Below are 24,529 nucleotides of genomic sequence, written 5' to 3'. Positions count from 1 at the left end.
CCAGAGATCACGGAAGTATGACTCCCAAACTGAGCATGACTGCAATCTCTGGGCAGAGGGCCTTAAAGGGTGGGTTGGATTTCAGAAGCAAGAGAAAAGACATTGGGAGGGAGAGAGAGAAAGAGAAAGATGGACACACACAATGGACACACAGAGCCACAGAAGATTGGGAGGTGGAGGAGGGCAGAAGATACCAGTCTTGAAAAGCGTGTTATGGGAGCTGAGAGGAGCGAGATTGGAGGAGCCACTCGAGAATAATGAAAGCTGTGGCCCCTGTCTCTGGGGGCAGAGGGGCCTTTCTAGAATGCCTGGCCATGGAGGGTGAGATGGGGAGGGAGGGAGGGAGGGAGGGAGGCAGGTGAGATGGAGGGAGAGAGGGGGAGGGGAGGCAGGTGAGATGGATTGCACAAACAAGCAGAAGCAGAATGGAGGTAAAGAGGGTGGCAGATGACGACGGCAAAAGCAGATGGCAGCACGGTCCCTCTGCTGTGTGTGTGTGTGTGTGTGTGTGTGTGTGTGTGTGTGTGTGTGTGTGTGTGTGTGTGTGTGTGTGTGTGTGTGTGTGTGTGTGTGTGTGTGTGTGTGTGTGTGTGTGTGTGTGTGTGTGTGTGTGTGTGTGTGTGTGTGTGGTCCAGGATACGTAGATGCCAGTAACTGACGGTGAGTGAGGGAGGGCAGGGAGGTGGCAGCAGCCGGGGAGGTGTAGCTCCCTTGTATGCCATTTTCACTTCTTGTCAACTGCCTCTGTGTCACCCAGTGCCTTCTTTCTGTCAAGGCGATGTGCAGGTCCCACATGGCCACATTTCAGACACACACACACACACACACACACACACACACACACACACACATTCAGTCACATCACCTGCCCAGATGCTGCAGCATCAGCATCACGTAGACACCCTATTTTTCAAATATTTTTTTTATTTACACACACACACACACACACACACACACACACCTGCAAGGGAGAAAGAGAGGGGGAGGGAGGTCAAAGAGGAGGTAGAATAGAGGGGAAAGGAAGGATGAGAGGCAAAGTGTGAGTACCTACATCAGAGTTTAAACGTAATCAAAACTATATGGGTGTGGGTGAATATTTTCGTGTGTGTGTTTGTTTTCTAAATCTCGATAAGTTTGACAGTTTTGGTCTGCATGTGTGCGTGCTGAACGTGTGTTTACCAAACATCGCGCCCGGAGGCAGACTGCGGGGTCGAGAGCGGAGTCAGGTTCAGCAGCCGGACACTGTAGTGGTCAGTCCTTGCAAGTGGTCAGCGTTTATAGCAGCGTCGTCCACAGATGGCAGGCTGTCACATGCTGCAGATTGGAACAGAGCTGGGTGCCCTCCCTCCCTCTCCCACCCACCCACCACCACTGCTTCTGCTGCTGCCAGGTCTCCTGACACTAATCACTCCAGACAGGTGGATCTATGAGGACACCGAAAAGCTTTTGCCTCAATTTTCAGGACCTTGATGGGAAAGCTAGCCTTCACCAGCTTGCCTGACTGCCATGCCTGCCTGCCTGTCGCAGCCCCCACCCCACACACACACACTCACACACACACAGAGAGAGAGAGAGGGCCACCAGCTGCAGAAACGTGTGCAACGGGCAGATCCATAAGTTGCATGGCATCCACGGTAATGATGCTCAGATTGAGGACTAATTGGGCTCCATTGAGGTGGCAGGGTCAAGGTGCTGCTGTTAATTGTCTCTAGATTGGAGGGCGTGAGGGGGGGTATGGTGTGGTGGTGGGACTCCTCCCTTGTCTGTGTGTATGGTTTGGTTGGTGCAGGCACGGATGCACACCGTCTGAGATTTTCATTTGATATTTTCACATCACCACTGCCTGGTGCTGCATCCTTTCGAAGTAAGCAGATACATTAATCATCCAGCTTGGTGGCCTGTTCCTTGTTAAGACAGAGACATATGTGAATTTGATTATGTACATGCCAACATACACACACACACACACACACACACACACACTTACGCTCACACAAAAAGCACACAAAACATACTGCACACGCCCACTCTTGTTAAACAGAGACATGCACAGTCTCATAAGATATGCTTTCTGTAGACAGGCTGTGTGTGTGTGTGTGTTTGTGAGTGTGTGTGAGCGTGAGTGAGTGTGTGTGTGTGTGTGTGTAAGCGGCATGGAGGCGCGCCTGTGCTAGCTTCACACCAGGCAGGGGTGTGAACGCGAGGCTCATTAGCCTGGCATCGACAGCGGAATCTCACAGTCGCCCAAATCACACCGTCTGCTCACGCCCAGCTCCACACACACACACACACACACACACACACACACACACACACACACGCACACACACACTGGGACTCTTGCGTAACGTGCGCTGTGGGCTCAGCCTGAAACACACAGACACACACACACACACGTTCATGCTGAGCCGCAGACAGACCCTGCTCCTTACCACAGTATCGGGTTGTGGGGGGGAAAAAAATGGAAATGGCATGGAATGGAAATGGAAATGACAAAGCTGCTGTGTTATTCAGACAATTGTGCTGTATAGCTTAATGCAACTAGCCTGACGAGCCAGACCCACATTAAAAAGTAGGGTCTGGGCACTCACCGTTCCCAGTGCTCAGTCCGAGGGGCGGGATAATCGGTTGTCTTTCAAATTCCCTCTGCACGCAATAGGACAGCGCTATGAGTCCCATGCGTTTCCCACCAACGGAGCTAGTTGGCTAGTTCAAACTTTTGCCAACTTAATAAAAGCTTAACTCGCGTCACACTGTTCGCCAACAGCAACATTATCTTTTATCTTTTTATCATTATCTAATTGTTTTCAAGTAGCAGGGAATTCAAGCCAAACCCATGCAACTCTGCCATCAATTATTATGTTAAGCCCGCCTAACGACTATACATGATTTGATTGGCCTGATAGAAGTTTAATTTTTTGAGCTTACAAGCCAACGGAGAGTTGCTAGACTAGCCCTGGCAGCAAATGTAATTTGCTGCCGCTAGGGTGCGTCTAGATTTCTAGGCTATAATGCAACCAATGTATCATAAACATTGAGAACGATGATGCACCACTTAATTGGTTTGAGCAGTTTTGCAAATGCATGCAGATCGTAATTAGCTACTTGCTCAGAAGCTAACAAATGCAACAATGCCATATATTCGTGCTGTAAACAGTTGCAGTGTTCAAGTGGCCCATCTGAATGTCATCATGTCACAAATGGGCAGTGAGCGGATAGGCCTTTGCTCTGGGAAGAAAACAGGTGGAGTGGAAGGAAAGAGGGGATAGAATGGAAAGAATGGAATGAAAGAAGAAACCACCCTACTCAAGCTCAGACAGCTTTGCCAGTTCCCTAATCTGAGTGTGTGTGTGTGTGTGTGTGTGTGTGTGTGTGTGTGTGTGTGTGTGTGTGTTGCATCTCCCTCACTCATTGAGATGGCTGTTAGGTTGAGTAATGGGTGGGGGGCCTCCACACAGGTGTGTCAATGAGCTGGTGTGCGACTGCCCTGTCCATGCATCACCCCCCCCCCCCTCCCACACACACACACACACACACAGTCTGGATATACTGGCGTCAAACTTAGCATCAGCAGCAGAGGTGGCAAACTCGGCTTCAGGAAGTAGAAGTCCTACCACACACAGAATGTGTTCTAATGAGCGCAACTCCTCAGCCAGCTAGATATACTAACATACAGTACACAGTGAAATCACCTGTTTTAAGTGCACAGGCAAGAACCATGGTAGTACTTCTACTCTCTCTATTCCAGTTTTTCCACCCCTGCTAAGCAGCAGCACAGGGGCCAGGCGCCAATGGAGCCAGCCACAGTCCCCAGATCAGCCACAGTCTCCACATCAGCTACCAGATCAGCCACAGTCTCCAGATCAGCTACCAGATCAGCCACAGTCTCCAGATCAGCTACCAGATCAGCCACAGTCCTCAGATCAGCTACCAGATCAGCCACAGTCCCCAGATCAGCTACCAGATCAGCCACAGTACCCAGATCAGCCACAGTCCTCAGATCAGCTACCAGATCAGCCACAGTCCCCAGATCAGCTACCAGATCAGCCACAGTCCCCAGATCAGCCACAGTCCCCAGATCAGCCACCAGATCAGCCACAGTCCCCAGATCAGCTACCAGATCAGCCACCAGATCAGCCACAGTCTCCAGATCAGCTACCAGATCAGCCACAGTCCCCAGATCAGCCACAGTCCCCAGATCAGCCACAGTCAGTTTCTCTCCATGCATGCTGAGGGAGTCCTAGTGCAAAGAACAAACCTCACTGGCGGCGTGTCTCACAATATAAAGTAATTTGAACAATTGGTAATAGAATTCAACTTAACTAATAAGGAACGTTTTAGATATCTTCAATTAAAGAGCTGGTTAACAGATAACGTTGATTTGAACTATAATAGGCCTACAGAACCCTAAGCTACTCAGAGGTTATTCCTTGACTCAGGAGAAAACAAAAAATGAATAGGGAAAGTATACAAACACCTTATAGAAGCACAGGCAGAAAATTATTCACTCCAAAAAATATATGAGGGTTGGAACATAGATCTTAAAATAAAAAACTCTAATATAACCTGGAAAGATTGCTTAAATACAACCAACACCATTACCACCAATGAGAACCATTACCACGACAAGAATATACTACACTAAATCAAAAATAAATAAATTCGAGGCATATTTCTCCCCTGTTTGTGTAAAATGTGGCATACACAATGAGACAATAATACATGCTTTCTGGGAATGTGAGAAGGTTTATAAGGGTTGGTTAGAGATACAAAAATGGATGACCAACACTTGTAGAATCAGAATTGAATTTACGGTCTTAAACAGTATTTTTCAAAACACAGCCAGGCTAAAATACCCCATTGGATGGATGGTCCTCTTCTCCTCTTTAGTATACAAAACAATTATTTTAAAGCATTGGAAAGATTCAGAGGCCCCATCGCTACAGCAATGGAAGGGTCTAATGAAATACTATTTAAATATAGAAAAATCAATGTTTGAAGATCGGAACAAAATACAACAATTTAACAATGTGTGGCAGAAGATATATGAAGCCTTGTAAATTAAGTGGCTAAGAAATAAGAACTAGGTATGGTGACTGAGAGCGGGAAACCAAACGTGTGTGTGTGTGGGGGGGGGGATGAATGTGAAATATGGATGAGTGGGAATAAATGTTACATGTGGATGAGTGGAATATGGATAAATGGTATATGTGGGTGAGTGGTAGTATGGAGAGCATAGTATGTGTATGGCTGGGAAGGTGTGTATGTGAATGTATGAGTACTGTATGAGCATGCATGAGTGTGGGTTAAGATCCTGTGGAGTAAAGGAGTACTGTTACTAGTACGATTTGTATTTTGATGCTGATATGAAGTTACACAGTATATGCTGGTATATGTATTACTTATTGATGAAAATAATAAAAAATAATTAGAAAAAAAAAAGAACAAACCTCACTGGTTAAAGTACAGACAGGCCTGCATTATCAAATGGAGTTCATGCCATCTGCATAGCTGCAGTGGAATATCTGACCTGTGTGTGTGTGTGTGTGTGTGTGAGTGAGAGAGAGTGTGTCAGTGTGTACTTGAAATACATTCAACATGATGACAATAGTTCCTACCTCATAAAAAGTCTGCTGAGTCCGTATTTGGAATGGGTTGACAGCTGGTGTACATTGTTTACATCCGATTAGTGTGGAAAAAAGCCAACAATCCAACACACACACACACACACACACACACACACAGGAATAATGCATGCGTTCATGTGTTGGGTTTATAGTGCATCTTACTGGTCAGTGGCTACCTTTGACACATCACATGTGTGTGTCCACCGGGCGTTCAGCCAACATACAGTACAGGCCAATAGTACAATGTAAATAGTACAATGTAAATAGTCATTAAAATAAAGAAAACACATTGAAATGAGAAGGTGTGTCCAAACTTTTGGCCTGTACTGTAGCAATCCTAAATGTATGGTCAACCAAGTTGTTCTCAATACCAAGACCATGGTGTTGATTCTCACAGAGATCAGTGTGTTTAGCTGTTCTCTAAGTCGTTGTGGGGGGAAATGCTGAAATGTTTAACCGAGAAGCTGTTTACTGAAGGACCAATGCTGCACTCAAGCAATCACTCCGTGTCTGTGACAGGACGTGGTAGATTTGGTATACTGTACTTCTGGTCCTGTGGTGAGTCAGTTTCTACAGTGGGAAAAAGCCATCAGTATCTTCTCTCCCACATGTCCCAGGTTGCAAATGGAAAGAACTCTCCACAGACTGGTTTTTCAACAAAAAAAAGTAATTCCTTGGGAACTCCTACGGTTGTTGACCATGTCAGAAATTTGGCATGGCCAAAACAGCCACGTTTTAGGCTACGGGATGCCAGGGAATTTCTCTTTTATTTGAACAGCTCTGTAGATGACCTTTCCCTTTGCGACCCTCTCTGAAGTTGATTCTGATGCTGACACACTCCCTCATCAACCAGCCATGAGTCTCCTTCTCATACATCTATGTGTGTGTGTGTGTGTGTGTGTGTGTGTGTGTGTGTATGTATGTATGTGTCACCATGCCTCCTCTCTGTGCTGCTAGCATACGCACACAAAAGATGAGGACCTCATTAGTCATTTTGATTGGACATCGGTTATCAGTGTCTATGTTTGTTGCATTACGTCACTGGTGTCCATCTCCCAGTATATTGTATGTGTCCACCATAACATGCTTGTGATGTCTGTGATGTGATGTGGTGTGGTGTGATTTCACATTATTGGTCTGAAACATGAGACATGATGTACATGTTGTACCAGTTTCTCATACATGGATTAAACTTAGTCCTAGATTAAAAGAGAACTTCATTGGAGATTTCCATAAAAAACCCCATCTATGTCTACTTAATCCAGGTATGGGAAACTGGCCTGTTATGTATATCATTTACAGTCATGCATTTTTGCTGTTTCACTTAATGTCCTCTCTCTTTCGCTCTCTTTCTCTTTCTCTCTTTCCCCCTCTCTATCTATCTACCTCTGCCTTTCATGCAAATCATTCCCTCCCTCCATTACATTCTTCTCTTTTTCTTTTTGTCTTTCCTTGTTTTGTTTCCCCTCCTGCAGTGCGGCCGGGACGCGGAGAACTTTGACCGCTTTTTCACCCGTCACCCTCCGGTCCTCACCCCGCCTGACCAGGAGGTCATCATGAACCTCGACCAGGACGAGTTCGAGGGCTTTTCCTTCATAAACCCCGAGTTTCCATCTGGCGCGGTCGAGAGCTAAGGGCCAGCCACGCCTTCCTCATCCCTCCTCATCTTCACCACCTCCGCTGCCACCAAACATCACCCCAAACCAACCACCGAACTACCCCCACCATCACCACACAATGCATCCCTTCAACACAAAACAGCACCTCCATCTATTTATATACTTGCGACTAGCACCATTGAAGTATATAAATCGCCATCGACTGCTTCATTTTCATTCATGGGGGGAAAAAAATGAGCTATACCCTCCATGATGATGTAGTCAAATGTACTATGTGTGTATGCCTATATTATCCTAGAGCTTGATACCAGAGTATCAACATACCATGTCTTCATTATTCAATTGATTAGCTAGCACAAATTGCTTGCACCACTCACTGCTTAAATGACACCTATAGCACGCAAGTTCATCCCATGACCTCCCTTACTAGGTGACCAGATAGCCATGTGGACAGATCTTTTTGGTCCAGTGCTATAGCAGACCCATGTTCATCTTCTGATGATCATCTCAACAGAGCCACTCTATAATCACTCTAACTACTATCTTGATACGCTACCACACACTGGTATCTAAACTATTTGTATAGAGTTGTGTGTGTGTGTTTTTTGTTTGTTTTTTTTAACCCTTCCTGTGTTAGGTGCAGATAGACAACATAGTCTGTAGAAATTCAGTCTCTATTTTACTATTTTTGTTTTGCATGGTTTCCCCATTTTAAATAATTAAATAGCTTCTATAGGTTAGGTGCTGTAGTTACTGCAAGCTGAAAGGGTATTCCTGTTTCTCGTCATATCCTGAGTACGTGGCAGATGATAAGAAATGAGTAATTAGCTGTTTATTTTTTCCTTTTTTTAAATAAGCATGAGTAAGGTGATGTTTACAGGATGCATCTATCCAGCTGTGTGTGTATGTGTGAGTGTGGATGCATGTGGCAGTGTGTCTAGTATGTGCGTATGTGCGTGTGTGTGTACACATGCGTGTGTGAAAGTGTGTGTTTATGCTGTCTTGCAGTGCTTGCGTGGGTGTGTGCCTCTTGTGGTGTGGTGATCTGCTTCCTTTGCTTCTGCGTAGCGACACCATCAGCCAATACCCCCCCATCTCCCTTCACCTAACCACAGCCTTTCATCTGACCCCCCCCCCCCACACACACACACACACACCTTAGCCCTCTAGCACCTCTTTTATTTTTAAAACACCTTTATGCGTGTTTTTGAGGTGTCCGACAGACATAATCAACATCAGCTACCTCCTCCTTGTGAGCAGATCAAGCCACATGGATAGGTTGAAGGGAAAAGGTAACAAATATAGTACCGGATTAGAGGATGAAGAACTAGACGCAGCAGATATCATTTTTGATTAAAGGTCAAACTGCAAGCCTGGCGACTCACAGCACCCCCCCCCCCCCCTCCCGCCGCCACCCTCTATCCAGTTCCTCTACAAACATGAGCGTGGCAGCCATATACGTTGGGATAAGAAGTTGTTTCTGAGTTCCCCATTAGTTGGTATTCTGGCTCTGTGTGTGAGAGTAGGGCCTCGTCTAGCCGATAAGCCGTTATCTGCGCTCACCATGCCTGGGCTCCTACGGCACCGGGACTCGCTCGCTCGCTCGCTCACGTGGCACCCGCCACCGGCATGCTCAGAAAGAGACCACCGCTTGAAACCATAGAGGTCAGAATACGACAACAATAGCTTCCCCCTAAGTGGAGGGATGCCGCTGACTGCTCAGTGTAGGCTACATCGATGACATCTATGACCAGCTAGTCTGATGACCTTACCGTAAAATTGTCCAGTTTTGCATTTGGCATATGATGACCAACGTCACAGAGATGTAAACTAAATTATTTGTAGAGATTTGGAAACAAAGCTATGGTGTTGTGTTGGCAGTCACTGGTCTTGCACGGTCATCACTGCTAAGGCAGGCAAACCCTGCTCTCGAGTTGAGCACCTTGAGGCTTAAATGTGTGTGTGGCTAGCGCTCACTGTGCTTCTGTGTTTGTAAGCCCAACTACACTGTGGTGGACAGCTTAGATTAGAAGGCATGGACAGTTCAGTTGCTTTAGCTATGCCTACACTAGCAATAACGGGTACCCGCTAACGACAACTGCACCAGATATAACTGGACAGACCCACATATGAACTGTTTGGCAATCGGTCCCCTGAGACTTCAGTCTCTAGACGTACGCTGTTAGTGTTCCAAAATGACACTTTAATCCTCTCTAATATGTAACATTGGTCATGGCACCGCCATCGTTTTTAGGGGAAATAGGCCCAAGGATATGTGATGTAGTGCTTTAGCAGTTATTTCCTGATTGGTGGCCAATGGTTTTTACTGGAGATCTATACGTATTTGGTGCTTCATATCTTAAGTTCATCGTGGACGTTCAGGGAAGTGTGCAGTCTCACAAGAAACGGCTTGTCACAAGAGGAGGTCTTTAGTGATTTTGTGTATAAGCTATAGGTCAGGAACGTATAGGAAGAGATTTGTCCAGTTTAACAGTTCAAGAGAAGGTCAACTCTTGTTGGTTTCTTTGTGTAAAATGCATCTCTCATCTCTGCCAAAAAGCAGTGTGTAGTTTATACTAGGGCTTTGATATTTTTTGTAAATGTCTGAAAAACAACAAAATACCTATATAAAATTGTGTCAAATGTTGGTTAATTTCGTGTATTCATTGTGGTCAGTATTGAAAAAAAAAGTTCATAGATGGTATGTGTTTTCTATACCGGTTATGCATTCTGAGATGCACGTAGACAATGGAAAAGCTTTGTGCATGAATTAATAACTAAAATCTGAGATTCCATAATTCAGTATGTTTGACTTATTAGTGCTTCGATGAGTTCTTCAGGCTATGATGTGTGCTTTGTATTATATATCAAAATGCTTTTTATGTGCCAAAGTATTTTCCAGAAAAAAATATATACATTAAAATAAAAACTAAACACAAATGGATGTTTCTGTATTTTCTGTGTGTAAAAGATAACCCTTTTGCTATTGGTTCAGTTTTCACTCCCAGGTAAACGATTCAGTATGCATCATCAGTAGTATTCTGCCTGTGTACGTCACATTCACTTTCTTGTCTTTTTTGTCAGTGAACCCATCTGTTCGTTTTGGAGCGATGCTGGGTCCTCCATTCAGATGGTGGCCAAGGAGGCTGCGGCGACCCTCATCCCCCATTTCGAATGCTACGCCTCAGCCATGCTGAGCATGCTGCACGGCCCTGTCTCTGAATATTTCATAGCTGCCACTTAACATGAGCACATTTACGTGATGTTCCTGTTCACTCAATAGCATGGGGAAATAACATGCAGCACCTGCATAGCTCATATTCAGGGGGCCGGAGGGGAGGAAAAAGCCAGTGCATGAATCGTTGGTTACTTTGCAGGGATGCCACTATTGATGCTATTGATTAAGGTGAATTAGGATGTGATGGCGTGGACGTGTTCATTGGTGCCCATTTCATTTCATGCTTCCACAGCTGAGAAATCACTAAGCTGTGGAATTATAGTGGTTGTCCATTCAGTCAGTACTGTCAATTTTTAAAACTTGTTAGTGTGAGTGAGAGAGGGAGTGTGTGTGTTTCCCTCACTTATCAGTGAGTGATGTGTATAGCCCTAACTAACTTTACTGTGCGCACATGCAGTGAAGGAAGCTGGGGTTTTTTTCCTTTAGCGCATGAGCGTTAATTAATTCTGAATGTCGCAGCCTCAAATTAAAATGAGTCGGTTAGCACAAAGTGTGGCGGCCTTATCTGCCGAAAACAGGTCAGCGTTTGATACCGCCGTGCGGCGCCTCCACTGACATCAGCGCGACGCTAATCCGCTCTTTCTTGAAAAGACCGCGTGCCTCGCCAGAGGAGAGAGAAATTAAAGAATCAAGATGTGCAGTAAAGCCCAGCCAGATCCAGCACCTTGGATTGGAACAGGGGGCTTCCTCGTGTACAGTGATTTTTTTTTCTCTCTCTTTTTTTATTCCTCCTTTTCTCACTCAATGGCACTGCTTCTACCACAACCTTCCAGGTTTTTTTAGGGTTTTTTGAAGGGTGTGTGAGGGGGGGGGGGGCTTCCAGCCTGTATCTGGCGCTGCTTATCTAGTACAGAACTACAGGCAACAGATTTCAATCGCAGTTTCATTCATGCCCAAGAGCTGAAAGTGAATGGGAACAGCAGGGCTGTGGTTTGTGTACTGCTCTGCAGTGAGATGTGCCATTTTTGGGGATGCTTAATTATTTTCATAGTTAACTGTCCACCTGCTTCCATAGTTTTTGCCTCATGTATGTACAGCGTGTTGGTGCTGGTTTGGTATGTCTTTTATATATCCTCTTCGAGTCTTTATCTTCATCTGGGACTTCCTGAGACTTCCTGCAAACTGAGACCTTGCAATCCTTTAAGACTTCTCCAGTGTGCAGAATACAATACTTTGTAGGAATGCTAAGCTAAATTCACTCACCTTAGGTGGAATTTTCAGGTTTCATGAACTGATTGTTGCCATTAGCTGTAAGAAACATTTTTGGTCGAAAACAACTTGAGTGATTTACCTTCTTGTCTAACGCACATCTAACTTGTGTCCAGCATAACTTTAATGAACCTTTTCCTCCTCGGTAGCTCATTCTGGGTAAGTCAACTGCATGTCATATATAGTTGTATTAGATGAATGACCAGAATGCATCTACAATCAGTTTAAAGCATGAAGAGGCTTTGCTTGCCATGAGCCATATGGAGAGATGCTCAGTGAACCCTTCTTCAGGCATGTTTGAAATGCACACTTTAACTGGGATTGCAAAGAAAAGCTTCCCCCTCAGAACTTTCTGCCTTTTATACAGAGCAGATGCACAGAGAAGCCCGATTGCTAGCTATCTGCATGCCTCGCGAGTCTGTATGCCCATGAATCTGACTGGGGCTGGTGGATTTCTGGGTTGCCATGGGAGACGCCTAGGTGCAGGGAGAGCAGAGGCTGCCTAATGACCTCACAATCGGGGGATGTGGCTTTGGGTGGGGGGGTGGACAAGCGGGTAGGTAAGGAATGCAATTGCTTTTTCTTCCGCCATGGCTGTCTTTAGTTTTTGTCCAATTTGGAGGCAGCGTGTTGGCTTCCCTTTTTCCGTTCCTTCTCTCTCTCTCTCTCTCTCTCTGTTGTTTCTGAAGATGGCTTTGTCTTTGTCCTCCCTCCTCTGATCTTGTTTGTGTTCTTTCTCTTTCTCTCGCTCCTGTTGTGATCTGCATAGCGCTCTCTGAGCTCGGCTGGTTGGTCTGTCTACTGCGGGGCCTCTCGTTTGAGGGGATCTGTGTGTGTGACTGCCGCAGAGTCGCTCTGTTGCCGCTGTTGCATCTTCCTTGGCACCTTCTGTCGCATGCTTTTTGTCTTTGTTGTTCCAGTATGCCAACCCCCCCACCCCTCCCCCTCAAAAAAACAAAACAAAACAAAAAGCTACAAGCATTTCAGTGATTTATATTCAAAAAACTTGAATGGACGCCTGTGAACATCAGACTGTCAGAGGAAGCCATCTGCAAGCAATGAACCTTTGCCATTTTTTAACACCGTAAAAAAAAGCACAATCCCTGCTGTCTACCTGTTCAAACATCAAACTCAAAACCGATCACACAAAGGAAACACAAGGTGGCCAGTAGGAGAGTCTCTTTGCGGCCAACCACCACAGAACTAACCAAAGCACTGATATTGCATACAGATACTGTAGTATGGGCGAATGATAGAACTGGGCCTCTAGTCGTTCTAGACTTAATGTGCTTTCAGATTTTTCAGGAGCAGTAATACACCAGACATCCCTGATGTACATGACTGATCAGCAACAGCGCATAGTCAGTTACATCAAATGTGATCTCGCTTGCATGATGTACAACCCTGGAGCTACGACGTCACATGAGATCAGGGATGAGCTCTTTGGACACCCTTGAAATGTAGGAATGAACAAATAAATAAAGAAACTGCAGCAGAGTTCCATATGGACGGACCACAGCTGTGTGGAGTGGCTGGGTTTCTCTGCAGAAACGTTCAGCAGTACTCTGCGATCAGAAGCAGCCTCGCACCCCCCCCCCCCCGCCCCCCCAGCTCTCCACAGCTACCCCCACCCTGAGCCGCGAGCTAGAGAGATGTTCTCCATCCGTAACCCAACGTCTCTGCAGCCCATCATCCAGCTGCCACCACATGAGCTACCCCCCCCCCCACACACACACACACACATATTCACACACATATACACATCCGCTTCCCCGCCATACCCACACACTCATACAAATACACAACCACATGCCCCATGGGTATGTGCAGAACTCCACATCCACAGCCATGGTAATGTCACATGACAGCAGTGCTGTTTTTTCTTAGTAGACCATCAGCATGCTTCACTGTAGCTCTGAAAGAGCTTCTGAGCTTCTCTTTTGCTCTCTCTGCCTGGTGGATGTGCGTTTCAGATGATATTCCATGAAATGTCACCGCCACAGGAGAATGTGTAGAGATATATTATAGTTGTGTGTGTGTGTTGGGGGGGGGGGTCTTAAGAAGGTTCTACAGGTGTTAAGATCTCTGCTCAGTTCCATCACCTTCAGTATACAACCCCTCCCCCCACACAGTTATATGCCCCCCCCCCACCCCCCTCTTACATGCACTCTCTGTGGATTTACATTGCCAAGCAGTGCATTAAAAATGTCTCAAACCAGAACACCAACCCGCCACCAACCCCACCACCGCCTACCACCCTCCCCCCCCTACACACACACACACACACTTCTACATCAGACGAGGCAGACTTAGAACACAGGACTGAAGCAGCACAAGGGAGTGTGGATGTGGAGTCCTTCCTGTAAGAACAAGGCTGCAAGCCAACACACTGTCTGTTGCTGCTCGCTCAAAAGGAGAGAGGGAGTGAGGGACAGTGCTGCCCACGCTCAACAGAGCATCTTGGGAAGAAGTACTTTAATTACTCACTCCCGACTGTGTTACCACACGCCCATTCTCTGTCTCTCTCACAGACAAACACTCAAACTCTCTCTCTCTCTCTCTCTCTCCCACTCACTCTCTCTTTCTCCCTCTCTCTCTCACACACATACACACACACATTCTCTCTCTTTCTCTCTCACTCACATATACACACACTCACACACACATACACACATTCTCTCTTACACTCACGCACACACACACACATCATGCCTAATCATCATGACTGTGTGTTTCCTGTCTGAGAGGTGCTATCTCTGTGAGTCTGTCCTCAGTAGCAATGGCCGTCCCCCACCACAAATGTTTCCCCCGCACACTATGATTCACTGACCTCACTTTGACACGGGTCAGCACTCTGCCCAAGGCTCCATCTTTCTTTCTTTCTTTCTTTCTTCCTTCCATCCTTTCCTCCCTCCATCTTTCCCCACACACTCCTCTTGGTGGACTCATTCCATCATGAAGGGTTCATGTTGAAAGTGGGCTCCAAGGGGCTTCAAGTTTCTTACCTGGAAAGTGATTCCTGCCTCAACTGTGACCGTGGGAACACAGTGTATTGGGTTAGCCTATATCAGTTTGTTCACCACACTCTTCATCACCACTTTTTCCTCTCGTTTTTTCCCTATCTTTCCCTTGCTTTCCCTGTGTTCTGTCTCTTCTTCTTTCTACCTATCTGTTCCATCTTGATTCTTCTCAATCCTTCTTTCTCTATTGGTCTTTCTATTTCTCTTTATCTATCTATCTCTTTCTCTCTCTGTATCCTTCCTCTCTTCTTTTTCATCCTCATCATCTTCCTATTCTTTTTCTTCATCTTCTTCTACTTCCTCTTCTTTTACTTCCTCTTCATCTTCCTCTTTTTCTTCTTCTACTTCCTCTTCTTCTTCTTCTACTACTTCCTCTTCCTCCACTCTTGTTCTCTGATGTAGAAAAATAGCCGGGACACCTGCAACTTTGACCGCGAGTTCACCAAGATGCCCACGGAGCTGACGCCTACCGACAAGCTCTTCATCATGAACCTGGACCAGGACGAGTTCCTGGGCTTCTCCTACACCAACCCCGAGTACGAGGTCCAGGCCTAGAGGGACTCGCTCGCCGGACTCGCCCGAGACCTCAAGAAGCCTGACTGACTGACTGACTGTCCGTCTCTATGTATTTGTCTGCCTGTCACAACAATCGGTCTGTCTGTTGAAGCTCGGGGGAGAGAGAGAGAGGGGGCGGGGGGCAGTTGCCAACGGAAAAGTACCAGGAACACTGGTGGGACTCAGGGATGGACCCAGTCAGAATATTGGGGGAGTTGGGGCTATGAGTGAAGTCGTCTGACAGTAGACAGTAGCAGACATTGTTATTGGCGAGGCCTAGGTCTGTCTGGTTCCAGTGAAACCCTCCTCTTCTCTCTCCTCTCTGGTCAAGTATGCTGGAGATTGTCTCTGTTACCTAGTCCTGCTAAATTGGATGTGTCGCTGGTGTTAATCCCGACAGGAATTGCTGGCTCTGCGGCAAATGAGGAACAAGCGTGACTAACCCCAAGTGAGCAATTTGAAAAACAAAAAACAATGCTGTCCTCAATTATTTATTTGCAGTTCATTATTTTCCCCTCTGCTTGCTCTCCATCTAAGCAGCCTGTGTATTGAGCTAATGCTTAATTTACTGGATCCAGCCTATTAAACCAAAATATTATTATACATGTCGTGTGACTTTGCAGGACACAGACACACATCTCCATACACACACACACACACACTGCTTTTTAAATCAGTATTTCAGAAAATGAAATTAGATGAAGACTGAGAATCTTACCTATAATTTTAAGAGTATTCTGTTGTTGTTGTAGCGTGATCTGTAAGATTAAAATAGATCATAGTTCCTTATATTACTTTAGATTTTGTAGTGAGAGACACATGTAGTGCAAGACTTCTTAAAAGGTTTGAAGCCCTGTCTGCCATCTTATACTGACTCTGTCTAAGCTCACAAAACATGATTTCATGTCGCATTGCCTATAAATCCAGGTCTTGGTTTTAAACAAATAAGTCAAAATAATGTATATATGTATTGTACCTATGCAAGAGGGAAAATACAGTCTCTTCAAATTACACACATGAACAAGATTTAAATATTGGTGTGCTTTATTTTTACTTTATTTAAGTGAGTCATATGGATGACTTTGCCATTTTCTCATCCCTTACATTAATACCTTAAATATGGACAGGAAACTAATTGCTGCGACATTCCAGAATGTTCTGTTTCACTCGACCATACATTGTTGTGCCATATGAGAACACGGTTCTCTGTACTAAGATGAGTCATGGATTTTTTTGTTTGTGTGTATATATTTAAATATAAATGTAAGCCACATTCTATGTTTGAGCTTCTTTCCTTTTCTTTTTTTAGTTAACATGCATTTTGTTTTTGATGAGTACTGTTTTGTGGCAACTCTATGCATGGCTGTTTGAGTATTTAGGCTGATTTATTCATATTTCCTGTGTTTTGTAAATGTTATTTGACAGTTATTATTTTTGCATTTTTCTCATGTAAATATGGTGAGATACACATGTATATTTGTTTAAACATATTCGAGATATGTATGTGAGATATATTGTGAAAAATGCAATGACTATGGACCAGAGATTAGATGCAAATAAATCAATGCCCCCATAAATGGTCTCTCCCTTTCTACATAGATGTTGGATTGATAGCTCTCTTTCTCTCTCTCCATCCGTCCATGTATTTCCTATATGTGTCTGCATTTCAAAAACATTTTCTGTTAAACTGCTCACCTGCTCTCTTATCAATGCACTAATAAGCATTTACAGTGGTTTGTGTGTGTGTTTGGACTAATAAGCATTTACAGTGGTTTGTGTGTGTGTTTGGACTAATAGGCATTTGCAATGCAGTGTTTTGCGTGTGTTTGTCAGTGTGCGCAGGCATGTGTGCTTGTGGAGGCTGTCAACACTTAACTTTATATACCCTGCATCCTTGCCAAGAACTGCCTATAATACACTTTAAGACCCATCTTCTCCCTGTAGAGAAGACTTGAGCTGTCTATTGATCGATACCATAATCAAACAACCAAATAAAACTATATGAGAGTCTGTTGGCTCAGGCAATTACAGTGTGACAACAGGGGGCTCATAGATGGAGGATTTAATATCAAACCGCAATACCATCAAATATTTCTTCAATGGCAGTAAATAGGGTATTTACGAAGGGTAATGAGATTTGTTTTTACTCTGTTTGATTCTGCTCTGTCTTTGAATGTCATAGCTTGGAATATAACAGGGGATAATCCGGAGAGTGTGTTAAATGTTGAAAAATAGCATTTAATTAGTAGTGTTTCTTTTCCCAAATGATCCATAGTGACCCAGTGCTATAGCATGGCACTGTGTGTGTGTGTGTGTGTAGTGCATGTGTCTCTGCTTTTGACTGTGTGTGTGTGTGTTCTATGTGCAGGGTGTGTGAAGGGTTAGAGCCAAAAAAGGAGAGTCTGAAACAATCAAAGCTGGAAGTTCAGCGGACAGTGTGATAACATTTCACTGGGACAGTGCTCAGCTTTATTTACAACCTAGTAATTGCTGTTTTTATGACCTCGCCTCAAGGCACAAACACCACTAAAAAGGACGTCTTGGTTGTAGCACTTCATTTAGCAGTAAGAACTGAAGGATGTGATATATATAAAAAGGAAAACACTCCAATATGCAAACTTAATGATGTTTACAGTCCTTTCTATTGGCCTCTATAGGGTCTTAAGGCTATGACACCTGCCCAACATCTGCTCAGATCTACTGTTTATGGGAACGCATCATCAGCATACAGTGCATACAGTAATTTGTTGTAGGTGTTTTCAGTAGGCTCATTCCACCCCAAAGAAAGGTGCTCAGTCCATAATCCTGGGGAAAATCTTGAAAAATATAAACATGTTCCCAAAACCCAAGCCATTATGGAAGGCCAAATTACATTTGGCCATTTTTATTTGTTTTCAGAATTATCAGTGTAACACGCGTTAGCTGCCACTCACCTACAGTGCGTGTGCACAGTGCGTAAATAAATCAAATGCCACACATATGAACAAAGATGAGGAGGAACATCTCGATAGATTTTTTAGATATTTAGAGAAGTGTGTTGACTGGCAACCAGTGTGGGAGTCTCATTCAAGGCGGCCTTACTGTTGTGTTCAAGGTGTTCAGTTTGCTGGGACTGTCACTTCCTCCCATCACATCATGTATCCTAATCTACATTCTCACTTATGTGGACCTTAATTGAAATGGAAGACAAAGTGCAAAGTCAACCTTTTTTTGCACTCTTACCAAGTGTTATAATCTTATATTAAGATATAAAATCTAGTTACTATTGTTTTTAGTATAAAGATACTTACTTTGAGCTTTCTTGTAAGATTATTTGACTTAAATTAAGACATAAAACAAGTAAATTGATCTGCCAGTGGAGTAAGTAAATTTACCTTAAATTGTCTTAAATCTTCAATCTTATCTTACATTAATATAAGATAATATCTAAATATAAGATTATAACACTTGGTAAGATATCATTTTTTGTAGTGTGACTTGGTCCCCTTGAAAATTTAAAAACATAAGCAAGATCCTAAGCTCAAACATCAGTGGATCAGCTCAATGCTCCCACACCATAGCTTTAGTTCTTTGCATTTTGTGCATCATTTCAATTAGGGCCTTATACAGTATGCTGTCAGTTTGTGTGTGTGTGTGTGTTTTCTGAAAGATTTGGCACCAACCTTCTTAAAGTGGCCATGGCAATAAGAACCATTTGAATGTGGAGCAGTGGAGACAGAGAGCTGGGGGGGGGGGGGGGTTCTGAACTGCCGCTTGTGAGCTGGCCTTATCTGCTGCTGTGAGACGGAGCATCTTATCAGCTGGAGAAACGAGTGTTTAGAAAATGAAGCGATACAGCCTCTGCTCTTCTCACGCCCCGCGGCAAGTAAGGAAGCAAATGATTCTCCTGCAGTGGCAGCTGTAGCAGTAGCAGCCACGCATAGTGCTCACACACACACACACACACACACGGCATCCACTCCTACAACCTCTACCCAACATGACATGAACCTCTTTTTCATTTCTCTCTTTCCATATCTCTCTCCCTCTGTCTCTCCTCCTCTTTCCATCTCTCAGCATCTCTCTCCATCTCTCTTTCCCCTTCTCCTTCCCTCTCTCCTGTGATGAAGAGGATGAGCTTCATCTTCTGCTGCATCTCCTGGGCACTCTTAGGATGGAGGACACACTCTGGGACTAAGATGAGCAGAGGGAGGCAGAAAAGGGCTAAACGTCATGTTGTGTGTGAGAATGTGTCTGATGTAGAGAGAGACAGAGAGAGAGAGAGAGAGAAGAAAGAAAACATGGTTGAGGGAGACTATCCCACCATGTCTAAGAACAGAAGCCATCTTGGTGTATTCTCTGAGGCTCTGATGCTGACAGTGCATTTTGTCACAGGCTTTTATTGTGACAGGCCAGCGAAAATTATTTGCTTTTGACAGAGGCTCATTATGTACCTCAAAGGCATTGTGTCTGATTGCAGCCTTGTGACTCTTTCTCTCTCTCTCTCTCTCTCTCTTTTTTTTAAACCCCCCTGCATTCATGTCACCCCCCCCCACACACACACACACACACACACACCACACCACACACACACCCCTCACCCTGCTTCACTGCTGTCAAAAACAGGCAATTAAAATGATCTCCCATGACAAAGGGACAGAGTGAATGCATCTCCCCCCTGCTCTCAGCACTAAAAAAGGACATAAATAATGATGATTATGGATAAGGACACTGAGCAAACAAAATGATAACCCCCCCCCACACACACACACACACACACACACACATACACACACACACGCACAAACATATCACTCACACACACACACGCACAAACATATCACTCACACACATACACACACACGCACTAACATATCACACATACACACAATCTATTCTCTTACATCAGCGCGCAGACACAGACACACACACACACAGAGACACACACACTTAGGTCTCCTTTTAGCTTCCGAAGCCAGATATGGATTCCTACTGCACCCTCGCCATTGTGCTAATGCAGTGAAGGCCATCTATCCAAACCAGTTACTCATACCGTTACCCTCTCCAGCACACGCATGCCAAGCTGCTAATGTCGCCACGTCTAACACATCCATTACATTTACTCTGGTAATGTAATTACTGCGACGCACTCTCTCATCATGAGCGGCTAATGCAATGAGGCTACATGATGTTCTCTTTCAATGGCGTGTGACCAACGTTGCAGTTCACCCTTGTGGTGCTGTCTTCCAGACAGCCAGAGTGGCCGAGGGCTCGTGAGTGGACGTGGGTGAGTTTGCGTGACGGACCATGGGGAGTGTTAGAGAGGTGGACCATCCAGTGACGCCACGCTGACTTTCTATAGATACCTTACTAGATACCTTACTGGCACATGAACATGCACGTAAACACCAACACACTCCTAGCTCTTATCAGTGGCTGTGATTAAAGCTTTAGGAGTGATTGGTGTGTGTTTGTTCCTTCACTCTGACTGCTGTCAGTCTCTCTCTCTCTCACACACACAGTCAGGAAGTCTCTATTGATTTAAATCTGTTTTGTTCTTCCTTCAATTAGTGTTCTTTCTCCTCTTGCACTATTTGTCCGCACTTTCTCTTTTTTTTTCAAGAAGATCCTAATTATCAGCAAAACAATTAGATCAAACCTGCATGCAAAAACAACACCGTGGGAGCAGACAGTGGTCCTGCACAGAGACAGATTCAGTCCATGATGGAACACAACGAAAAAAGAAACTGACAAAGCCTCTGGCCTGCGTTCTTTATTTCATTTGGTGGATTTTATACAGAAAGGTTCAAGAGAAAGGCATTATAATGTGATTCAACACACACACACACACACACACAGATGTGTGTGCACATCCACATGTGTGGATGCCATCTTTTTTCTTTTTCTTTAATTGTGGTAAGTGCAGTGGCGCCCTGTCTTCTGGAAGCAAAACAATTTAAAAAGCAATCTCCTGTTTTAATGAAAACACACGCGGAGATGTTGGGGGGACAGATGCGGCCCGCAGAGTTATTACCACTGGTGCACAGAGCTACCAGCGCACAGTACAGTCATCACTATACCTGAGAATGAGAGGGGTCATACATACATAAACACACAGTCAGACGTGTGGTCAGCAGATACGTTATTTCATGGAGTAGAGGCAGAAGAACTCAGTAAAGCCCAGAATCAGCAGCTTGACTGTGCCCAGCCTCCTCTGGGGTTCAAGGAGGAGGCCACCCCGACAGTAAGCACCCCTCAAGGTCCAGGAAGCCTCTTCTCATTCCACACGCCACTGTCTCCTTAAAGGCGCAAACCTGATGGATGTTGGTCAACTTTCTCGCCTCTTTTATTATTTTATGATGATAATAGCTACTTGTTGGTTTGAAAAACATGGTTTAACCACTCTAACAGCGATTTATAATGAATCAGAATGTTGAAAGGAAGAATCAAAAGCAACAACAATCAATGTGCAGAATTCTGTTTTTTGCTTCTGTTGTTTTCTGACATTTACATGTATTCATTTAGCAGACACTGTTGTCCAAAGTGACTTACATATGTCAACTATATTACAAGGATTACATTGTCCCCGGAGCAACTTGGGGTTAAGTGTCTTGCTCAAGGGCACAACGGTGGAATTGAACCCACGACTTTCAGCCTACTGCACACTAGCCCAGCTCCTTAACCACTATGCTACCATCACTCATGATAATAGGACATTTAATAACCATTACATCAGACCTTGGTGACTAAGAGTGATTTTAAAAGTAATGTCATGTTTTTCTACCCTGTGTGTCCTCTCATTCTGTTTATGTCTTTATTATTCCTTGCTCGCTGCCAAAATATTAGCCCAGGGCAATCCTTCATTAGTCATGTAAACAAGTTTTGTTTTGCGTTATCTTTTGTGTCTGTGTGCTTTACTAATACACTCTCATGAAAAGAAAGGAAATTCAGTTAATAAATGTTTACTTCCGAGCAACCATTATGCAACATGACCCCTGTTCAATCATACTGCAACCCCGTGCACACACACACACACACACACACACACACACACACACACACACACACACACATACATACATACACAATACTGTATATATATAAAAAGGTTGTAGTACTACATGATTTAGAAAAGAATCTTTCTGTCCAAAACATAATGTGTGTTTTTTGTGAAAACTATGCCTGCCAATGCGTCTTGCATGTTCTGAAAAAAGTAGACCATCCCATTTCACCAGTATATGATCATGTGTGGAAGTCGGCACTCTGATAGCAGTAAACACTCTCTCAACAGCGCTCACAACAGGGTGTCAGGAGGCAGGTGAGCCAGTAAGAGCTCCTCTCCACACCTGAGCCAGGCCTGAGTCCACACCAGAGTAGGCCCCCACCGGCCCAGAGTCGTCTGGAAAAAGCCTGACTGAAACATGTAGGAAATTGTCACACCTCTCTTGAACAACAGCTGCATGATAAAGGGGTGTCAACGTCTGTCATGTGAGGTGTGAGCGAAGGAATGAGGAATGAGGTTTATTCACCTCACAGCGCTGACTACCAACCGACACACTCACCACCTAAACCTCACTTCTGTGGGGGCGCTGTGGCACAACTGGCTACAGAGCCTGTGCCACATACAGGCCCAAATGCCCACGGGGACCCGGGTTCGAGTCGAGTCCGACCCGGGACATTTTCCGATCCCACCCCATCTCTCTCTCCCACTCACTTCCTGTCAGTTTCTTCACTGTCATAATAAAGGCAATAATATACTTTAATATACTTAAAATAAAACTCAACTCTATTCCACTCTACAGTACACTAATGTAAGTATTGTAAGGTTGTGTAAGTACTGTATGGACAAGCATACACTAGTCCTTCACTAGACTCGAAACTACAACAACCTCGGCCAGAAAGCCTAAAAGCTAGGAGGCTGAAAGCATGATGAATTTGTTCATTGTTTAAGGGCCTACATATACAGTGAATGATTCCATACTAAAATGATATAATGCCCCTCAACATGCAAAGTAGGCCAGGTATAATACAACCATTTTTTTATATGGTTTGTAAGTGCTCACCAAATTTGAAGACACCTCTGCCTATGTGGAGTTCTCCTGTATAATCAGGCTCCCTTCCTCTCCTCTCCCAAGGAGATTTGCAGTGTTGAGCTGGGACGATGGGCAGTGAGTCTTTCCTCTCCTCCACAACTAGTGTTCATATGAAGCCTTGTTCTGTTAATCAATATGGAAAATGTCAAACATGTGACTGATGGATTGTTTGCTTTCTCACGTTACGGTCCAGAGCTGTGCTGTCATCTCTCACTCCGACCTCACCCGACGGACCCACTCGACATGGAGAAGCGCGGTGAGTGTACATTTGTGTTGACCTCTCTGGCCCTGCTAGCCCCCCACCACCCCCACCCCCCTGCACATCTCTCAAGACAAATTGATAAATGGCAGCTGTTTGTGGCGGGTGGGGAGCATTCGGGAGCCTTCAGCGAAAAAGCCACAGCTTTAAAGTGCACTCACTGTTCATAAAAGTTTCTTTTTTTTCTTATTTGACAAATGCTGGTTATGCTGGAGTACTGCTGTAAAAATCCCAGATACAATCTGTTTGTGCATGGGCAAAAAGACTGCCACTGAGTCTCTCTCCAGGGTGGCATAAATGTGCCGATCTCGATTTCACTGCCCATTTTGCCTTATTATGCACCCCACATTCAGAAGCAGGGGTTGGGGGGCACTGCCATAGATCTGTTAATGTCCGCTCCATTACATAAGTATCCTACTATCCCCCCACCCCCTTATACGCAGAGATGCCCCATCTGGGCCATTGTCTATTCAAAGTCGGCTAGCGTAGCGTTAGAGCTGCTCTGGAGTTAACTAGCCTTGCGCCAGCTGTTCCAAAGTCAGCTAGGGTAAGTCAGCTAGCCTTATGCTGGAGCTGTCCTGGAGTCAGCCAAAGCTGTTCGGGAGTCAGTCAGTCAGCTAGCTTAGCGCCGGCGTTGCTTCTGTCTGCCTGTCAGTCACTATCACCCTCCTCATTTGTTGGCATCTTGCTTCAGACTGCCCTTTCATATCAGCCTCCTACTCTTACATATCAGCCTCTCTCTCTCTCTCTCTCTCTACCACACCCTCTCACTCTCTTATGCCTCTCTCTCTATTTCTTCCTCTTTTCTGTCTTTCTCCTTCATCTGTGAGCAACAAAATGCCCCCCCCTTCCTCCCCATCCCAACCCTCCGCTATCTCTTTGGCTCTCTTTGGTAACCTCTATCTGTGTGCAACAGAGCTGAGCTTTCTT

The 24,529-nt window shown here is 44.8% G+C and overlaps 1 protein-coding gene across 1 annotated transcript in view; it reads left to right on the top strand.

The window, feature by feature from the left end:
* LOC143102518 (protein kinase C beta type) overlaps window positions 1-10,186 on the top strand; it is a 132,085-nt gene extending 121,899 nt beyond the window's left edge. Inside the window, exon 17 of the mRNA XM_076266146.1 lies at window positions 7,103-10,186. Within this exon, the coding sequence (XP_076122261.1) occupies window positions 7,103-7,261 (159 nt within the window). The 3' untranslated portion in view covers window positions 7,262-10,186. The remainder of the gene's footprint in view (window positions 1-7,102) is intronic.
* The last annotated feature ends 14,343 nt before the right edge of the window (window positions 10,187-24,529 follow it).

This window comes from Alosa pseudoharengus, unplaced genomic scaffold (assembly GCF_046254945.1).
Source record: "Alosa pseudoharengus isolate Yale_2024_CS ecotype anadromous, Long Island Sound unplaced genomic scaffold, YU_APseudo_1.1 YU_APseudo_1.1_scf_4, whole genome shotgun sequence".
In the NCBI taxonomy this organism is placed as follows: domain Eukaryota; kingdom Metazoa; phylum Chordata; class Actinopteri; order Clupeiformes; family Clupeidae; genus Alosa; species Alosa pseudoharengus.
This window is presented reverse-complemented; position numbering and strand designations above follow the sequence as displayed.